The following is a 17875-nucleotide window of genomic DNA, read 5'->3' as shown; positions in this document are numbered from 1 at the left end:
TCAGGCGCCACCGTGTGGTTACTGTCCAAACAGCTCAAAAAGTCACGTCCACAACTAAATCAAGAAATACTTTTATGATTGTACATCATCCAGAAAAAAATAAAAGTTATTATTATTATTATTATTACATTGTATTGCAGCAAATATTTCTAGCTCAATTCTGAAATAATTACATAAAACATTTTGGTGTATTGCTCCCAATACTTTTAGCCTGTCTTTTTCAAATCTTACATTTACTTGTCTGTTTACTTAACGATTTTCATTAAAAATAAAGTTTCTTTCATAATGTCAATCCCTTTATTTTGTTGTTGGAATGTGCTGAGAGATTTTATTTCCTCCTCCACATCTTGCTGCTTCTCATTGGGTGGCATTACTTTGTCCGTTTAGCCATGTTTTGTCTGCTTCTTCTGTTTATGGAAGGAAAATTGGGAGATTCCAACATGCTTTCAGTAAATCACAGACAACCCAGTGAAGAAAGTTCAAAGGAACTGTCAACACGCCCAGGTGTGACCATCAAAGCAAGCTCACCCTAAAAGCAGACTGCAAGAGGCTGAGAGAAGTTCCTAAAAACCCTAAAATGTCATCACAGGGATCTGCAGCAGCTTCTCACTAAGCTCGACATGAAGTGCTTGACTGTACAATCAGGGAGGGACAGCACTAGTTCAGGTTTTTACCAGAGCGGTGCAAAGAAGAGCATCTAAAAAAACCTGCAAGTATTCAGCTTTAAGTCTAGACAAAGACCCAGACTCCTGCATCTTCAATCAGATGAGTCAAAAGTTAAAAGTATCCCCATGAGAGAGAGCTGATGTCTTGATGACATCAAAACCTGCATGATTGGATTTTCTGCTTTTAAATTCTGACAATACAGAAGTTAGAATCTTTGGACCAGAGTTCTTAAAAAAGTAAACTTCTTAATCAATCACCTAATCTGGATGGCATTAAATTGGCTTCTGGTAATAAAGTAAAAAATCTTGGTGTTATTTTCACCAAGACATGTCTAAATCCCATATTAAACAGGTTTCCAGGGTTTATTCTTTTCACCTCAGGAATATTCCCAAAATTAGAAACATTCTGTCCAGGAGAGATGCTGAAAAACTAGTCCATGCATTTGTTACTTCAAGGCTGGACTATTGTAATTCTTTACTATCAGGAAGTCCACAAAATGTAGTTCAAAGTCTTCAGCTGATCCAAAATGCTGCAGCAAGAGTTCTGATGAAAATCAACAAGAGGGATCATATTTTTCCAATTTTAGCTTCCCTTCATTGGCTTCCTGTTAAATCAAGAATAGAATTTAATATTCTCCTTCCCACGTATAAAGGCCTTAATAATCAAGCTCCATCATATATCAGAGCTCTGATTACCCCGTATGTTCCTAACAGAGCACTTCACTCTCAGACTGCAGGTCTGCTGGTGGTTCCTAGAGTCTCTAAAAGTAGAATGGGAGGCAGATCCTTTAGCTATCAGGCTCCTCTCCTGTGGAACCAACTCCCAGTTTTGGTCTGTGAGGCAGACACCCCGTCTACTTTTAAGACTAATCTTAAAACTTTCCTTTTTGACAAAGCTTCTAGTCAGAGTGGCTCATGTTACCCTGAGCTACCTCTATAGTTATGCTGCTATAGGCTTAGGCTGCTGGAGGACACCAGGGCCTATTTCTCTCTCTGCTGAGTTCTCCTACTGCTCTCCAGTTTGCATTGTTTGTTATTATTTCAGCTTTCAACTTTTTGTTCTCTGTCATTTTTCTCTTCATAGAAGGTACACCTGGTCTGGCGTTCTGTTAGCTGTGACATCATCAGGGGATGCAGATCATCCTCTATCACCATCTAACATAGAAAGTACTCCTGGATCAATGTGAGCTTCTGTGCTTTCTGTGTCTCTGCTCTGTCTTCTCTAACATAGAAAGTACTCCTGGGTCAATGTGAGCTTCTGAGCTTTCTGTGTCTCTGCTCTGTCTTCTCTAAGCCCCAGTGGGTGGAGGCAGATGAGCGTTCACACTGAGCCTGGTTCTGGTTCTGCTGGAGGTTCTCCTCCCTGTTAAAGGGGAGTTTTCCTCTCCACTGTCGCTTCATGCATGCTCAGTATGAGGGATTGCTGCAAAGCCATCAACAATGCAGACGACTGTCCACTGTGGCTCTACGCTCTTTCAGGAGGAGTGAATGCTGCTTGGAGAGACTTGATGCAACCTGCTGGGTTTCCTTAGAGAGGAAACTTTCTCACCAACCTGGAGGATCTGATTGAGTCTGACTTTGGAAAAAGCCTTGAGATGACATGTGTTGTGAATTGGTGCTATATAAATAAAATTTAATTAAGTTGAATAGATGTGTATTAACTCTTCACCTTTCTTCTTTTTGTCCTGTGATTGGTTAGTTTGCCTTGATTGTAAAATAAATGCTTGTTTTCAACTGATATTAACTATTCCCTCAACATTATGCTTGCTGTTTAGGTGTTGTAACACCAGAACAGACGACAGCTTTCAACGCTAAGAACCTCAAAGCTACTAAGAAACATGGAGGTGGAAGTGTTATGGTTTGGGGATGTTTTATTGGAACCTGACCACCTCAGCGTCAGAGTTTTCACCATGAATCTTAATGTGTATCAGAGGCTATCTGTAAAAAATGAAATAAAGCAAAAGGAAACCCCTGGACCAATTCAAAGCCCAAAAAGCTGTGGGGTGACATGAAAGGCGCTGAATATTTAACAAGTGTCCTCATTTTTTCCACCACTGTACATCATTTCACAGATTTCTAAGTCATCAAGTAGGACTAAAATGCACATTTTTATTAACACACAAATTGCTTAAAAGTTTTGAATTTCCTCGTACACAATACGATACGTCACACATGGTAGAGAAGTAGACCCATAGTGTTTCATTAAATGACGAAATGTCACGAACATTCTGACAACTGCATCTACTGACTACATCTTTATGGAAACAGACGGTAGGGATATTAGAACGTGTCAAGTGCAGTTCTGCCCATCATTCAGCAGGAAATCCGCTGAAATGTGTAATTTTAGTCTTCCCACTGTCTGCAGCATAGCTCTTAGGAGTGTTTGCTGCAGTTTTCCACAACACTACCAACACGGTCAACCTGAAGGATGCAAAGGAGACAGAAACATCTGCATAGCAAAAGTATTCATTCCCCTTAAACCTTTTCACATTTTATTCCATTACAATCACAAACTTTGAATCTTTTTTATTTGGATTGTTTTGTAACAGAGCATCACAAAGTAGTGCATAATTGTGACATGGAAGGAAAATAGTTGCATTAAAAAAACAGAGCAACCTTTTTAGTAAGCAGAGTCCCCTTGTGTAATGTAACTGTGGTATGGGTGTAGCTGTTCTCTAAAGGCCTCAGAGGTTCTTCAGAGAACATTAGAGAACAATCAGCATCACAGAAACCCAACAGACAAGTCAGGCGAACAGTTCGGGTCCAGTTTAAAGCAGGTCAGGTTCTAAAACAATCTCTCAAGCTTTGAACATCTCCCAGAACTCTGTCATGTTTGGCATCCGGTTTTCTTTTGTGTTCGTTTTCATCATTTTCTATTTGTTTATTTATGTTCAAATGTTTTTGCCATAAAAAAAGTTAATTTCTCTGTGTTTGGTATTGTTAGAAAGGTGTTGCCATATATACACTTATTCTTTTAGGTTTAGATTCTTAGTTATTTTTGTGTTCTGTTTGGTATATTTTAGTTTATCCTGAAGACCAGTGTTAGCATATTTCCACTCTTTGTAGATTCTTTTGAGTTAATTATAAACCTTTCACCAGTTCTTTGGTTTTGATTGGCTCACCTGCATCCGATGTCATTCTCCACCTTTCCCTCTGAATACAAGTTCTTCTTTTTCCATTAAATGCTGGTTCTCCACCCATTACTCTGCCCATCCTGTTCTCCTCGTGCAAGTTTTCCATTTCAATTATCAAATTTTCCCCATGCTTTTCCCAAGTTCCTGACTGCATGTCGGTCCTACTCTCAATATACAAAACATGACAGGCCAACAGGAGTACGGGGGGAGAATCAGTCAGCAGGACAAATTTTAATTGCACACTCCACAAATCGGGTCTTTATAGGAGCGGCAAGAGGAAAGCCAACGTTGAAAGAAAGCCGAAGCATTTCCTTTGGTCGGATAAGAAGAAAACCAAACTAACTAATACCACACAGGTCACCCTGAACACGCCATCCCCATGGTGACACACAGTGGTGGCAGCATCATGCTGTGGGGAAGCATTTCTTCAGCAGGGACAGAAAAGTTGATGGCAAGATGGGTGGATGGAGCTAAATACACAACTATCCTGGAAGTATACCTGCCAGATGCTGCAGAAGAGTTGAGCTATGGATCATGGAATGGTTTAGATCATGTGCTAAAACGGCCTAGTCAAAGTCCAGCACTAAATTCCATTGAAGATCTGTGGCAAAACCTGTAAATTGATGCTTACAGACAATAAATCTGACTGAGCTTGGGTTATTTAGCAAAGATCAATGAGAAAAACAATGCCCTTTCTAAAAGCTGATAGAAATACGTCAAAAGACCCGCAGCTGTTATTACTCCCACTTTATGATTATTCAATGCTTTGTGTTGGTCTGTCACATAAAATCCCAATAAAACACCCTGAAGGCTTTTAATTGCAACAATTCAAAATGTACTTTTGCAAGGCACTGTACAACAGATCCGGGACAAATTTGAGTTCACAAAGACTCGAGTTACTTTTGCATGAATCCGGGCATCAAAAGGACCGGCTCCTTCGTTTTGCCCGTTGAGCAGTTCATGAAGTTTCAGATACGCTTTGGGAACAGGCTGGGTGGAGATGCATCCGACAGGACAAGAGAATCTGTGTACTTTGGGTAGGTTGTGTAGGATGGAGGGTTGTCCAGTTCAGAGGGAGACCCAATGCTGTTGCTGGAGGAGGAGTCTATGGAGGGATCCTACAAGACAAGAGGTCAGTGGTTCAAACCATTTTACCTCTATCATGTGGAAGGTGTTTAAATATACATTTTTACTTTACTTTCACAGAGGATTATTTACAAGCCTAAACAAGACAAGACTTTCTCACTCTATCGAGTTCTACTGTTCTTCAATTATGCACTGCTTGTCATCATTTCTGCTTATAACTTTTTGTTCTCTCTCTTTTTTTCTTCATAGTAGGTACACCTGGTCTGGCGTTCTGTTAACTGTGACATCATCCAGAGAAGACGGCTCACCCGCTACTACCATCTAATGTAGAACAGATTACTAGATCAATGTGTGCTTCTGTGCTTTTTTGTCTTCTCTAACCCCCAGTCGGTCAAGGCAGATGACCGATCATACTGAGCCCGGTTCTGCCGGTGGTTTTTCTTCCCACTGTCGCTTCATGCTTGCTCAGTATGAGGGATTGCAGCAAAGCCATGTACAATGCAGACAACTCTCCATGTGGCTCTACGCTTCCCCAGGAGTTCCCTTATATGGGACATTTTTGACCAATCTGTATAATATGATTGATTTTGACTTTGTAAAGTGCCTTGAGATGACATGTTTCATGAATTGGCGCTATATAAATAAAATGGAATTGAATTGAATTGAAGACAGTTGAAGTTGACAAAAAGGCAGGAGGTGGAGCTGAAGATGTTTCCCAAAATGGACAGAGTAAGAAATGAGGATGTTAGAGGAAGATGATTTGGACCTGAGCCGAAGATCAGAGGATTTACTGAGAGAGGATGTGTAATATGAACTCTAGGGAGGCCCAGAGGTGTCAAAATAAAACAAGTAAAACATGCCGGAATGGTTATTTAAATGTATATATAAATACATGTTATAGGAAATATTGGATTAACAATTATTTACATATAATTATGGAACTGCTTATTTCGTTGTCTCGTCAGAAGTAATTTATGAAGCCAAAAAGCTATTTCATCAAGTTGTTGTTTCGGGTTTGAGTTGTCAAGATCTCTGTCATGTTTCCACGAGATTATAATTGTTTTTACTCCAAATGTATCCATCCGTTGAGTCCAGTGACTGCTTGTCTGTGCCAGGTCACAGGTGAACCTGGTGCCTCTCTCCTGTAGTCAGAGGACGACCATCCACACACTAACACGTCACTAAAGGTACAATTTAGAGCAATCAATTAACCTGACAGACGTGTTTTTGGACTGTGGGAGGAACCTGGAGCACTGAGTAAGAGAACCCAGGCATGCACACAGAGAGAACGCGCAGACTCCATGCAGAAGGAGCCCAGACCGGGATTCAAACCCAGGACCTTCTTGCTATAAACATCAAACTTGTAATTTTTAATTTACAATTCCATTATTTATTTTATTTTACCCTTAATTTATTTTTTTGAGCGCCATGTTCTCAATCTCATTCAATTAATATTAATTAATAAGTAATAATTAATGTGCAATAACCAAGGTGCAATAATCTGTTTAATACACTGTCCTACAACCCGTGCAATTGCAATTGACTTCTGCTGCTATCACCACCTGAACATAAGTCAGCACACATGTATGTATGTATGTACAAATGTATACAATGTATATGCACATATATACGCGTAGGTACGTATGTATGTAGGCGCATAGATATATGTATATATTTAAGTATATAGATATGTTTATATATATAGAGAGAGACCACTAAGAATGTAAATGAGACATCATATGCCCATTCCTATCTCCTTTTTTGTATTTTTTGGTATTCTTTTTGATCCATTGTATATATGAAAATTCACTGTATATAACTGAATGCACCTTCCCTACTCTGCACCTTCTTGTATGAGCCGATGTGACGAGTGAATTTCTCCATTGTGAGATCAATAAAGACTATCTTATCTTATAATCATATATAATTGAAGCAATTAGAAAAGCTTAAATAAAACACATAAAGACTCCAGATTTTAAATTTTATATTCCATTTGTAAGTTATTTAATAAATAATATTTTAACAAATCTAGATAAATTAATACAATTATTTCTAGTTTATGTATTTATTTTTTTTTGATTATGACCTGTGAATATTTACATGACATTTTTATTCATTAAATTGTGGCAGCTTTGATTCTCGTTAGAAAGCCGCTTCTATTGGCAACAAAAGCAAGATTTTGTTTTTGGGGGGATTTCATACTTTGTTATTTGTTCATTATTTGTTAAATCAGAAAAAGAAAATTTCACAATAAGAGAATCTGTGTTGTTACCGTGTTAAAATCTAAGCACAGGAAATAAACGCAGAGTGGTCGTACCTTCTGTTGCAGGACGTAAAGGGAAGTTACCGCTTTTATCCCGTTTTGCTCCCGGATGTCAGGAAGCATGTCATCTGTAAGGAAAAACACGTCCGACTGTTACTCAGCGGCGCAGTTTGTTTCAGCGTTTCAGTAAATTTCCAAGAGGATTCATTTACCTCTGTGTTTCAGCTGTTTGTGATGCGACTGACCGTAAATCCTTGACTTTTTAGATTTCTGTCTTGACCTTAGATAAAAAAAAAGACATGGCTAAATATGCAATGGTTGTATATTTGCATTGTGAATCTGTTTAAAGGTAACATCGCTTTAGTTGATGCATGATTAAAAAGTAAAGGCTCACTTTTTAGAAGGAGTCCAGCATGCACACACGGTCACCAGCGTGATGAGGATGAAGATCCCCCCAGTGGAAAGCATGATGTAGACAGAGCTTCTTCCTGGTGGGACGTAAGAGTTAACGAAAAAACACATTTACACACGTAAAGCTCGTTTACTATGTTAGTAATTAACCTTAGATCTGTCAATATTATGCTGTGTAGGCAAGGCAAAGCAAGTTTATCTGTAACGCACATTTCAGTACAAGGACAACACAAAGTGGTTAATATGATTGAAATATAGGGAAATAAAAACTGAATAAAAGCAAGTTGGAATAAAATGTAGAAACAAATTAAAACATGGGAAAATGGAAACTAAAAGCAAATATTAATGCTTTTAAAAACAGTTGGACTACAAACTAGAACTAATGATGTTTCAGTAAAACAGTTTAACTAGAACAGTTAAAGTCCTAAACAAATGTGTTTTTAATCTTGATATAAAGGAACTCAGGCTTTCAGCACTTTTCTAGTTTTCTGGGAGTTTGTTCCAGATCAGTGGAGCATAGGAACTAAATGCTGCTTCTCCATGTCTGGTTCTGGTTCTGGTTCTGCAGAGCAGGCTGGAGCCTGAAGACCTGAGTGGTCTGGAGGGTTGATGCCCTGATAACAAGTCTGTGATGGATTTAGGTGCTACTTCAGGGATTTATAGACTAACAGAAGGATTTTAAAGTCTATTCTCTGAGATCCAGGGAGCCATGGAAGGACTTCAGAACCAGGTCCATGTTCTCTACGTTCTTAGTCTTAGTGAGGACTTCAGAACCAGGTCCATGTTCTCTACGTTCTTAGTCTTAGTGGAAGGACTTCAGAACCGGGTCCATGTTCTCTACGTTCTTAGTCTTAGTGAGGACTTCAGAACCGGGTCCATGTTCTCTACGTTCTTAGTCTTAGTGAGGACTTCAGAACCGGGTTCATGTTCTCTACGTTCTTAGTCTTAGTGGAAGGACTTCAGAACCGGGTCCATGTTCTCTACGTTCTTAGTCTTAGTGAGGACTTCAGAACCGGGTCCATGTTCTCTACGTTCTTAGTCTTAGTGGAAGGACTTCAGAACCGGGTCCATGTTCTCTATGTTCTTAGTCTTAGTGAGGACTTCAGAACCGGGTCCATGTTCTCTACGTTCTTAGTCTTAGTGAGGACGCGGGCAGCAGGTTCTGGATCAGCTGCAGCGTTCTGATCCACTTTTTAGGCAGACCTGTGAAAACACCGTTGCAGTGATCAGTTCTACTAAAGATAAACATGGATTAGTTTCTCCAGATCCTGCTGAGTCATCAGTCCTTTAATCCTGGAAATGTTCTCCAGGTTCTAGAAGGTCCCCTTTGTCTTCAGATGGAGGTTCAGGTCTGAGTCCATCACTACACCCAGGTTTCAGGCCTGATCAGTGGTTCCTAGCTGAAGCAACTGAAGCTGTGAGCTAACTCTTGATCTCTCCTCTAACACTGCAGTTTTGTTTTTATTCAATTGTAGAAGATTTTGGCACATCAATGCATTGATTTCTTCTCAGCATTTATTCAGCTCAAGCTGTGTGTCATCTGCATAGTTATGGTAGCTGATGTTGTTTTTATTATCTGAGCTAGAGGGAGCATGTAGATACTTAGTAGGAGGGGACCCAGGATGGACCCTTGGGGAAACCCACATGTGATTTTTTTCGTCTCTGATGTAAAGTTACCTACTGGCACGAAAAAGTGTTTCCATCTGATCTCAAAAACAGGAATGCTTCTGCAGGTGGATGTCGCAGACATTTCCCCCCTAATTCTTTTGACTACATCTAACCAGGGTCAGAGTCACTCCTGGTACCATGAGGCGATACCTGGACCCTGCAGAGGTTGCACAGGTAGTCCCAATCCACCAGGATGGAGGACAGGGTACACCCTGGACAGGTCCCCAGTCCATCACAGGACAACAAAAGGGGTCAGGAGACACCTTGTGGGGTTGATCCAGATTATCCTAATGATGATGCAAAATTTCTGACTTTACAACATCTGAGACTTGTTTTACTATAGAAAATGTATGCATTTAGTCATGGAAAAATATTTCTCGAAAATGTACAACTTTTTGACATTAGAACACAATTTTTTCCACAAATATGTGAAATTCATCTCAAAATGCTTGAGTTTTTTTTATTTTGGAAACAAACTCTTCTGTGGCAAATAACTAATTTTTTTTACAAATGTTCTTTTTTTTCAAATTTATGAGAATAAAGTCATAATTTTAGGTGTACACGAATAAAGAATGTTACAAGAATAAAGTTGTGACATCATGAGAATAAAGACACACAATCAGTTCAAAGTCCTGAGAAGGATAATCTGATGTTAAATGCCGAAAAGATTTAGCATTCAGCATTTAGCATTTCCTTATTGGTGAAATCGATACCAAAGTATAAGCTCCCGTAATACTACTTCTTTACTCTTGCAATTATATAACTTTAGTCTCATAATTTCCAGAAAGCAATAAAATGCGGCGCTACCCTAAAGGGGCTGGCCTGTCACTGGCGCTGTTGTTTTGGGGTTTGCAGGTTGAGAAGTTTGGGAACCCCTGCAGTAAAGAGACACAGGACAGACAACCACGCAAGCTCACACTCACCCAATTTAGTGAGACCAATTAACCTAACTAATTAACACCAGTTAACCTAAGAGTCATGTTTTTGGCCTGTTGGAGGAAGCCGGAGTACCTATAGAGAACCCACACATGCACAGGGAAAACATGCAGACTCTATTCTGAAAGAGCTCAGGGTGGGATTCAAACCGACAGCTGCAGTGCTGCTTCTCCATGGTGTGGTCCTTGTTAATCCAAAAAAAAGGGGAGATTAATGCGACAACCTTTCCAGTGGAGGGCGCCAAAAGCTTTCCAAAGCTGGCTGTGATCATGATTTGAAAACCCTCATTCAGATTTCCAGGTATTTTCCTCCTGAATGTGTGCAATTATGTGGCAAGTTGTACTTCCAAGGAATTTATTATTGAAAAATGGGATTCCTAAATGTTATAAACTCAGATCCGAACATTAAAGGTGAGGTTTTGGCTTTTCAAGGAGTAGGCTCTCATTTTTCAGCTGTGGGGGGGAAAGTGGATATAAATGTGAATGTTATGGGATGCTTATAGATTTTATGTTTAAGTAACAAACCGAGTTTCTATGTGAGAAACTTCCCGTGTGAAAAAATGCCGCACAACTAAATAAAATGATAATTTTCCAATCTCATTTGTTCAATTTTACCTTTAACGTGACGCCTATAACTCAAATGTATAAATTACATTTTCTGACATTTAAAAAGTAATTCAAACATAAAGTCATCCTCCTTTTCAGTACTAGCCCAAAGCCTTGGAGTCTGTCAGTTTTCTGCTCCACGTTTTATGCAGCAGCAACCGCAGCCTCTCAAAGGTTGGACAATCTCCCAGGAAATCCCCAAAGAAGAATCTACAAGTTGTCAGTGAGTAAAACCACACAGTGGATATGGAGCATTATCCTGGATAAAATGAATGCTTGCGTTGAAATATGCAGCTTTATTCTTGCAGCTCTTCCAGCAGGCTGTTGGTTAGGAGATAATTTTGAGTCCGCGTTATAGCAGGAAGCTCATCTTTGTTTCTTACGGGTCCTGACACAGAATTTCAGGCGTAACATCCAGAGAAACCGGGTCCCTACATGAGCCAGGGAAGCTTTGCAGCTGTACAGAAATAAGACATCTAGAGACGGTGCAATGATATCTTGCAGCATCTGCAGCAGACTTTTTCCCCCGTTGCCATCAGAGTGTTGATGTTGAACTCTAAACTGGACTCTGCATCATGTTGCACTGCCAACGTTGCGGAACTTTTATAATCAATTTAAATTTAAAAGTACACAACTGAACGTTTACTGTATTTTTGCACCATTATTATTTTGAACTTTTCAAATTAATGCCTTTTTTGCACCATTATCTTTGCACTATAAACATGGTTGAACATTCTTCTGCACACTTTAAAAAAAGAACTGCTTTTCTCCTGCACTGTACATTCTTAACACTGCTGCACTTTACATATTGTATTGTTATTTTATTTCAATTGCAATCTCGTTACATTGTCATAAGATGTATGCAACAGAATTTTGTTGCATACAAAATGACAATAACGTTAAAGTCTAAGTTGATCTGGCATGAAAGCAGCTCATCTTGAACAATATCAGCCCATACTAGTATCCCACCTCCACCAAGCAGGTGTCCTTTCTTATCATGCTACTGGTCCGTAAATTCAATTCAGTTCAGAAATACTTTACTAATCCCAGAGGGAAATTAAACGCTGTTGGGACTCGTGTTATGTGGTTCCTTCACAGAGTTGCTGTATATAGTGGTGGCTGCAGGCAGGAAGGATAAATAGTCCTTCTCATCTCATCAGTGCATAAAACCTTTGATTCATTTCTGTCTTCAGTAATTATTTTTGTTTTATATTATTGGTCATGGCTGCACACTGGGTAGCGCTGATGCCTTGCAGAAATAAGGTTCTGGGTTCAAGTCCACCCTGGGTCATTCTGTATGGAGTTTGCATGTTCTCCATGTGCATGTGTGGGTCCTCTGGCTCCCACAGTCCAAAAACATGACTGTTAGGTTAATTGGCCTCTCTAAAATTCTCCTTAGGTGTGAGAAAGGTCCTGTTTGTGTCTGTGATAGACTGGCGACCTGTGCAGGGTGAACCCCGCCTCTCGCCAATTGACAGCTGGAGATAGACACCAGCAACCATCATGACCCCAACAGGGATAAGTGTGTACAACGGTACTGGAAGTGACCAGGTTTAGGGTATCTTCACATGTGTTTCATCTCAAATCTTTGGCATCTGATTTCGTCTTTCGCTCTCCACAAATCCCTGCGACCACGGAGGATACTTTCAACAAAATGTTTGATTGATCTGTGATCATCTCCCAGTGCCTTGGCAACTTTACGAGTGCCGCTGAGAGACTATTTTATATTTCCTGACTACAACACTTGCTACCTCCTGTAGCAAATGTTGATTTTTTTTAACTGTGTAGTAACAGCATCCTGCCATTAGATGTCAGTTTTCACGCAAAACCCAGAAATGTCTCCAAAAAGAGAAAAAGTGATGCAGAATGATGAGTTTAAGGTGTAACTAACTCCAACATCAACTTTATTTGCTTAGAAAATGGGCCTATTTTTACATTTCTATGTGAACTGAAATGAAATTATGAAATCCAAATAAATTTTACGAGTGCCGCATAACTCTGAGAGACTATTTTATATTTCGGTGAAGATTCTCAGTCATCCAGGTCATGGTCATTCCAAAAAAAGGTAAAAAACAAAGCAACTGGACTTGTTAACCGTAGTAGAAGAAGTTTCGTTTCCTCTCCAGGAAGCTTTCTCACAAAAAGTCTGGAGTAATGTGGACGATTGGCGGTAATAACGACCGCTCATTACTAAGGGGTGGACCTGTTTCGGTTGAATTTGCATGTTATCTAAGCCATTGCAAGGCCTTTGTTTGTCAATGGTATAAAGCTTGTTACTCCACATTACTTAAAGCTTCCTGGAGAGGAAGCGAAACGTCTTCAACTACAGAAAACAAGTCCAGTTGCTTTGGTTTTTTTTTTTACCTTTTTTTGGAATATTTTATATTTCCTGACTACTCAGAGTCAGTCGGTCTCTTTTTTTAATCCCTTGCATGATTAATTGTGCAAACAGAAGGTTTTTTAAATCGTAGCACTTGCGTACCTGTACAAAACCACCTTCTGGCCATGCCACCGTGTCTGTCGTAGCAGCGTAACTGCAGTGAAACCAGCGCCGGGTTACTTACTGTACACAGCCAGCCTGACCGGCAGGCTCGTCACGCTACCCAGCGGGTTCTCCACCGTGCAGCTGTAGATGTCCTCATCCGCCATCAGCACGCGAGCGATGGTCAGCCACTTCTGATCAGGTGACAACACGAACCTCGTCTCATTGGCCAGGGGCTTCCCACCTTTGAGCCACCTGTACGTGGTCCTGGTGCCGTTTTCATGGGAGCAGTTGAGGATGAAGTTTTCGCTGAGCTCCAGCACTGACGACGCCTCCATGTGGATGTAAGGCCTGGATATAGGCTCTGTGTGAGGGCGAGAACAAACACACCAGCATTCACTCCTGAGATTAGGTATAAAAACGTGAGTAAAGCCAAAGACTACAGCTTGATTCACCCAGAGGTGGGTAGAGTTGCCCATAAGGATGAAGGAATCTTTATTGTCCCCATTAGGCCCCATGTTTTACAGCTCAGACACAAAGAAAAGTGATAATTGTACTCAAGTAAGATTAGCTCCCCTAAAATCCTAATCAAATACTCTAAAGTTTTGGGTTCAAGCCTCTATATCACATGTGTCAAACTCAAGGCCCGCGGACCGAATCTGGCCTTCAAGAGCCTACAAAGGCATATTATATCATTAAGTAGAGACATATATCATTTTAAAGTGTATAAAATGGCTAAAACTGTTCCTCCTGTAGTGAATGATGATTTTTTTTATTGTGTAGTAACAGCTTCCTGCCACTAGATGTCACTTTTCCTGCATTAAAACAACACAAATATGTCCAAAAAGATAAAAAGTGATGCAGAATGATGAGTTTAAAGTGTAACTCACCCAAATATCAACTGTATAAACTGGGTCTAAGGGTGTTAATTTTATGTAACTGCATTTTTTTAATTTTTCTATGTGAACTGGAATGAAATTATGAAATCAAAAGTTTCATCTATACACGTGCATCCGGCCCTTTTAATGACTTCATTGTGCCAAAGTGTCCCAATATAGAAATGAGTTTGACGCCCCTGCTCTATGTGTTCCCATTTACTGTCTTGTTGCATGTGCCAAAGACTCTATCATAACATTTAAAACCAAATTTTTAAAATGTCTCCTTTTTTAGTAGTAGAAATCTCTGCAAATGCATCTTCAAAACCTGCTGGTATTTGACTGCCGCTGTGGGTATTACTGAATTGATGCATCCGGAGAAGCAATTGTTGTCCCATCTGGCATGAAACAAGCTTCTCAGTGAAAAAAACATGATTAATGGAGCCCAGTGAACTCACCGGATTCCCTGCATTGCTTATCCCTCCTACATCAAGACCAGAGACAAAAGCAAATTACCTCAGCGGACGTTCAGGGCTTTTAAATGAGAGGGGAAACTTTAGATTTAATTTCAGTACATCCGTTCAATAATTTGGGATTTCGTATATTAAGTAAGGTTGCAAAAAGCCAACTTTGATTAAACACTCTATTAGCAGCAGAAAATTCTTCCTTCTCCTCTGACATTCCTCCAAACCAGGTTTGTGTCCACATCTGACCCTTTCTGTCTGCTGTTAATGTTTCGTAATTATTTTTAAATGAACATAAAAAGCTGTGATTAACTCTGTCGGTAAAGGCTGCCTCTGACCTTGGTATTAAAGGGGACATGTCATACTTTTTTTTTTTTTTAAATCATTCAGTTGTGGTCCAGCCAGCCACGCCTGTGATCTGACAGGTGATGACAGTCATAAACTTTCTTGTGAAGTTTGAGGGATAATAATAGCGAAGCTGAAACATATCAAATACCAATAAAACCTAAACGGGACATTTAACGCTTTTCAGTTCTTTTCACATTGAAATCATTCCGTTGTGTTAAATATAAACTCCAATGCTTTGGTCTAAATTACTCGTTCATTTCTGCCCCTGTTCTCAGGTTCGTCAAGTTACATCAAGTTCCATTCCACCCTGTTCGGCCTTATTTTTGTATTGAATTGTGGGGTTAATGCACCCAACAACTGAACTTTTTCGTCTATAAACTTGTAGCTTTGGCATCCTTCAGCTTGGACACAATCCCAGTAAAAAAGTAAATAAAAAAATGTATAATTTCTATACAAATAGAAGCCTGGTTTTGTTTTGCTGCAGCTACTCGTTTCAGTGCAGCTTAAAGGTACTTTACAGAAACTATTAAGTCTAATATCCTCGACAGAAGAATCATTGGGGATGGTTTTATTTCTAAACATCTCTGCTTTTTTTTCCCAACAGGAGCATTTTTCTCTCCTACACACCTATGCTGGTCAGATTTGTTGTGATTCTAAATCAGTAAGAGTTCCTGCAAGGGGAGCAAAGATACTCTTAATGTCAGCAGACGTCGCTGGCATCAACAACACACAGCAGACATGCACACAAATTATGGTTATAAAAACATCACATCCTGTAAAATAGGAAGTGGGGTGAAAAATGTTCCTTCAAAGCAATTTAATCAGGATGAGATCCAGACTTTAACTGGGTCGCTCCAGTAACTCAATTTTTTTCTATTTCTACCAATGTGTTTAAATTCTGCAGCTGTTTGGGACCATTCTCCTGCTTTCTGCTCAGTTCAGACCGGCTCACATTTCACTCGTTAATATTGAGAGTTTGAAGCTGAAACGAGGCGTTTGCTGACCATGATGGGTTTATCTTTCTCTGGACATGATGCTGAGATGTCTGGTGGTTCATTCAAGGGCAAATTTGAAACTGATTCTCATTTGATTAGCAGCATCTGGCATTTAGTTTCCTCTTAGATCAGCCAGAGTTTTTTCAGTTTTTCCCACACTGCAAAAACAGAACTAAAAAAAGGGAAATTTACTTCACATTAGTGTATTTGTCCTTGATTTGAGCAGGTAAATAATCTTATCTGCCAATGGGATGAAAAATGTTACCCCTAGAATAAGATAATTAAATATAATGCACTTGAAATAAGTTAATGGAGATGAGTTGTTCCTATTTTAGGTGCAACAATCGTGTTCCATTGGGAGGTAATCCTATTTACATGCTCAAATCAAGGGCAAGTACACTCATTTCAAGACAATTTCACTTATTTTTAATTCCGTATTTGCAGTGCATGACTTCAATAGTAACGGTACACTGCAAAAACAGAACTAGAAATAAGTAAAATATTCTTAAAATGAGTGTATTTGTTGTTGTTTTGAGCAGGCAAATAAGACTATTTGCCAATGGAATAAGATTTTTGTACTTAAAATAGGAACAATTCATCTCCATCTTCTTATTTCAAGTGCAGGATGTCTAATTATCTTATTTTAGGGGTCAAACTACTCATTCAATTGGCAGATAATCCATTTTACCTACTCAAATCAAGGATAAATACACTAACTTTAAGAAAATTTGACTTATTTTTAGATTCATTTTTGCAGTGTAAAACCTGAATAAGTGATCTCTAGCTTTGCTTCCTGGTCCAGGGTGAAGCAGAGACAACTGGATGGTTTAAAATATCCTTGACTATTTCTTTACAGATTGTAAAAGAGAAGCTTTTGATGATCCTACCGTCCACGGTGAGGGTGATGCTGCCCTCTCCAGTAAAAATATCATCAGTGATGGAGATCTCCACCTCATAAGTCCCATCATCAGAGAGCCTGAGGTTGTGGAGAAGCAGGGTCCCGTTCTCAAACACCAGGATGCGGTCTTGATACTCGGGCCGTAGGGTCCCAATGATGTTGGTGCCGACGGACTGGACCACGGTGACCGCCTTTTCCCTCTGGAGCTGCCACTTGATGACGGGCAGGTCGAGGCTGATGCTGCTGTAGCGAACCGACAGAAGGGCCTCGCCTCCCACGGCGCCCCTGATCAGCGTGTTGGGGATGGTCATGTTGACCGCCTGCACCTCGCCTGCAGAACGGCACGGAGAAGATAAGATAAGATAACATAGTCTTTATTGATCTCACAATGGAGAAATTCACTCGTCACAACGGCTCATACAAGAAGGTGCAGAGTAGGGAAGGTGCATTCAGTTATATACAGTGAATCTTCATATATACAATGGATCAAAAAGAATACCAAAAAATACAAAAAAAGGATATAGGAATGGGCATATGGTGTCTTATTTACATTCATAGTGGTCTATATATATATGAACATATATATATATATATATACTTATATATATACATATATCTATGCGCCTACATACATACGTACCTACGCGTATATATGTGCATATACATTGTATACATTTGTACATACATACATACATGTGTACTGAGAAGAGGCTGCAGCATTAGATTTTCACCGGTTTAGCTTCTTTTCATACATGTCTACGGTTTCCTGTCATCTGCAGCTTTCTGTTTCATCTGTTGTTATTTTAAAGATCGCTATAAATAAAAGAGGGTGTGGTCATTCGAAACATTATGCAGAAAAACATTCTGTATTAGTATAGAACCAAAAAAAATTGTATTAAAATAAATAATTAGTAAAAACGATCATTACATAAAGCAACTAATCTCCATTTAGTCGACCCCGTCACCAAACAAACACAGGCACACGTCAATAAACAAGAAGAACGTTAGAAACTGAGTTTACTGAGTGCATATAGATTCTGTATAT

At 39.5% G+C, this 17875-nt stretch overlaps 1 protein-coding gene across 2 annotated transcripts in view; it reads right to left on the bottom strand.

Annotated features, from left to right (window-relative positions):
* Window positions 1–3302: 3302 nt before the first annotated feature.
* LOC105929039 (hepatocyte cell adhesion molecule) overlaps window positions 3303–17875 on the bottom strand; it is a 30656-nt gene continuing 16083 nt past the window's right edge. For both annotated transcript variants that reach the window (XM_036142745.1, XM_012866637.3), the window contains exons 2-7: window positions 16820–17161; window positions 13333–13614; window positions 7543–7636; window positions 7361–7428; window positions 7203–7276; window positions 3303–4917 (exon numbers count right to left, since the gene is read on the bottom strand). In XM_036142745.1, coding sequence (XP_035998638.1) covers window positions 4768–4917; window positions 7203–7276; window positions 7361–7428; window positions 7543–7636; window positions 13333–13614; window positions 16820–17141 — 990 coding nt within the window. In that variant the 5' untranslated portion in view covers window positions 17142–17161 and the 3' untranslated portion in view covers window positions 3303–4767. The remainder of the gene's footprint in view (window positions 4918–7202; window positions 7277–7360; window positions 7429–7542; window positions 7637–13332; window positions 13615–16819; window positions 17162–17875) is intronic.

Source organism: Fundulus heteroclitus, chromosome 11 (assembly GCF_011125445.2).
Source record: "Fundulus heteroclitus isolate FHET01 chromosome 11, MU-UCD_Fhet_4.1, whole genome shotgun sequence".
In the NCBI taxonomy this organism is placed as follows: domain Eukaryota; kingdom Metazoa; phylum Chordata; class Actinopteri; order Cyprinodontiformes; family Fundulidae; genus Fundulus; species Fundulus heteroclitus.
The sequence above is the reverse complement of the archived record's forward strand: the minus strand, read 5'-3'. Positions and strand labels throughout refer to the sequence as shown.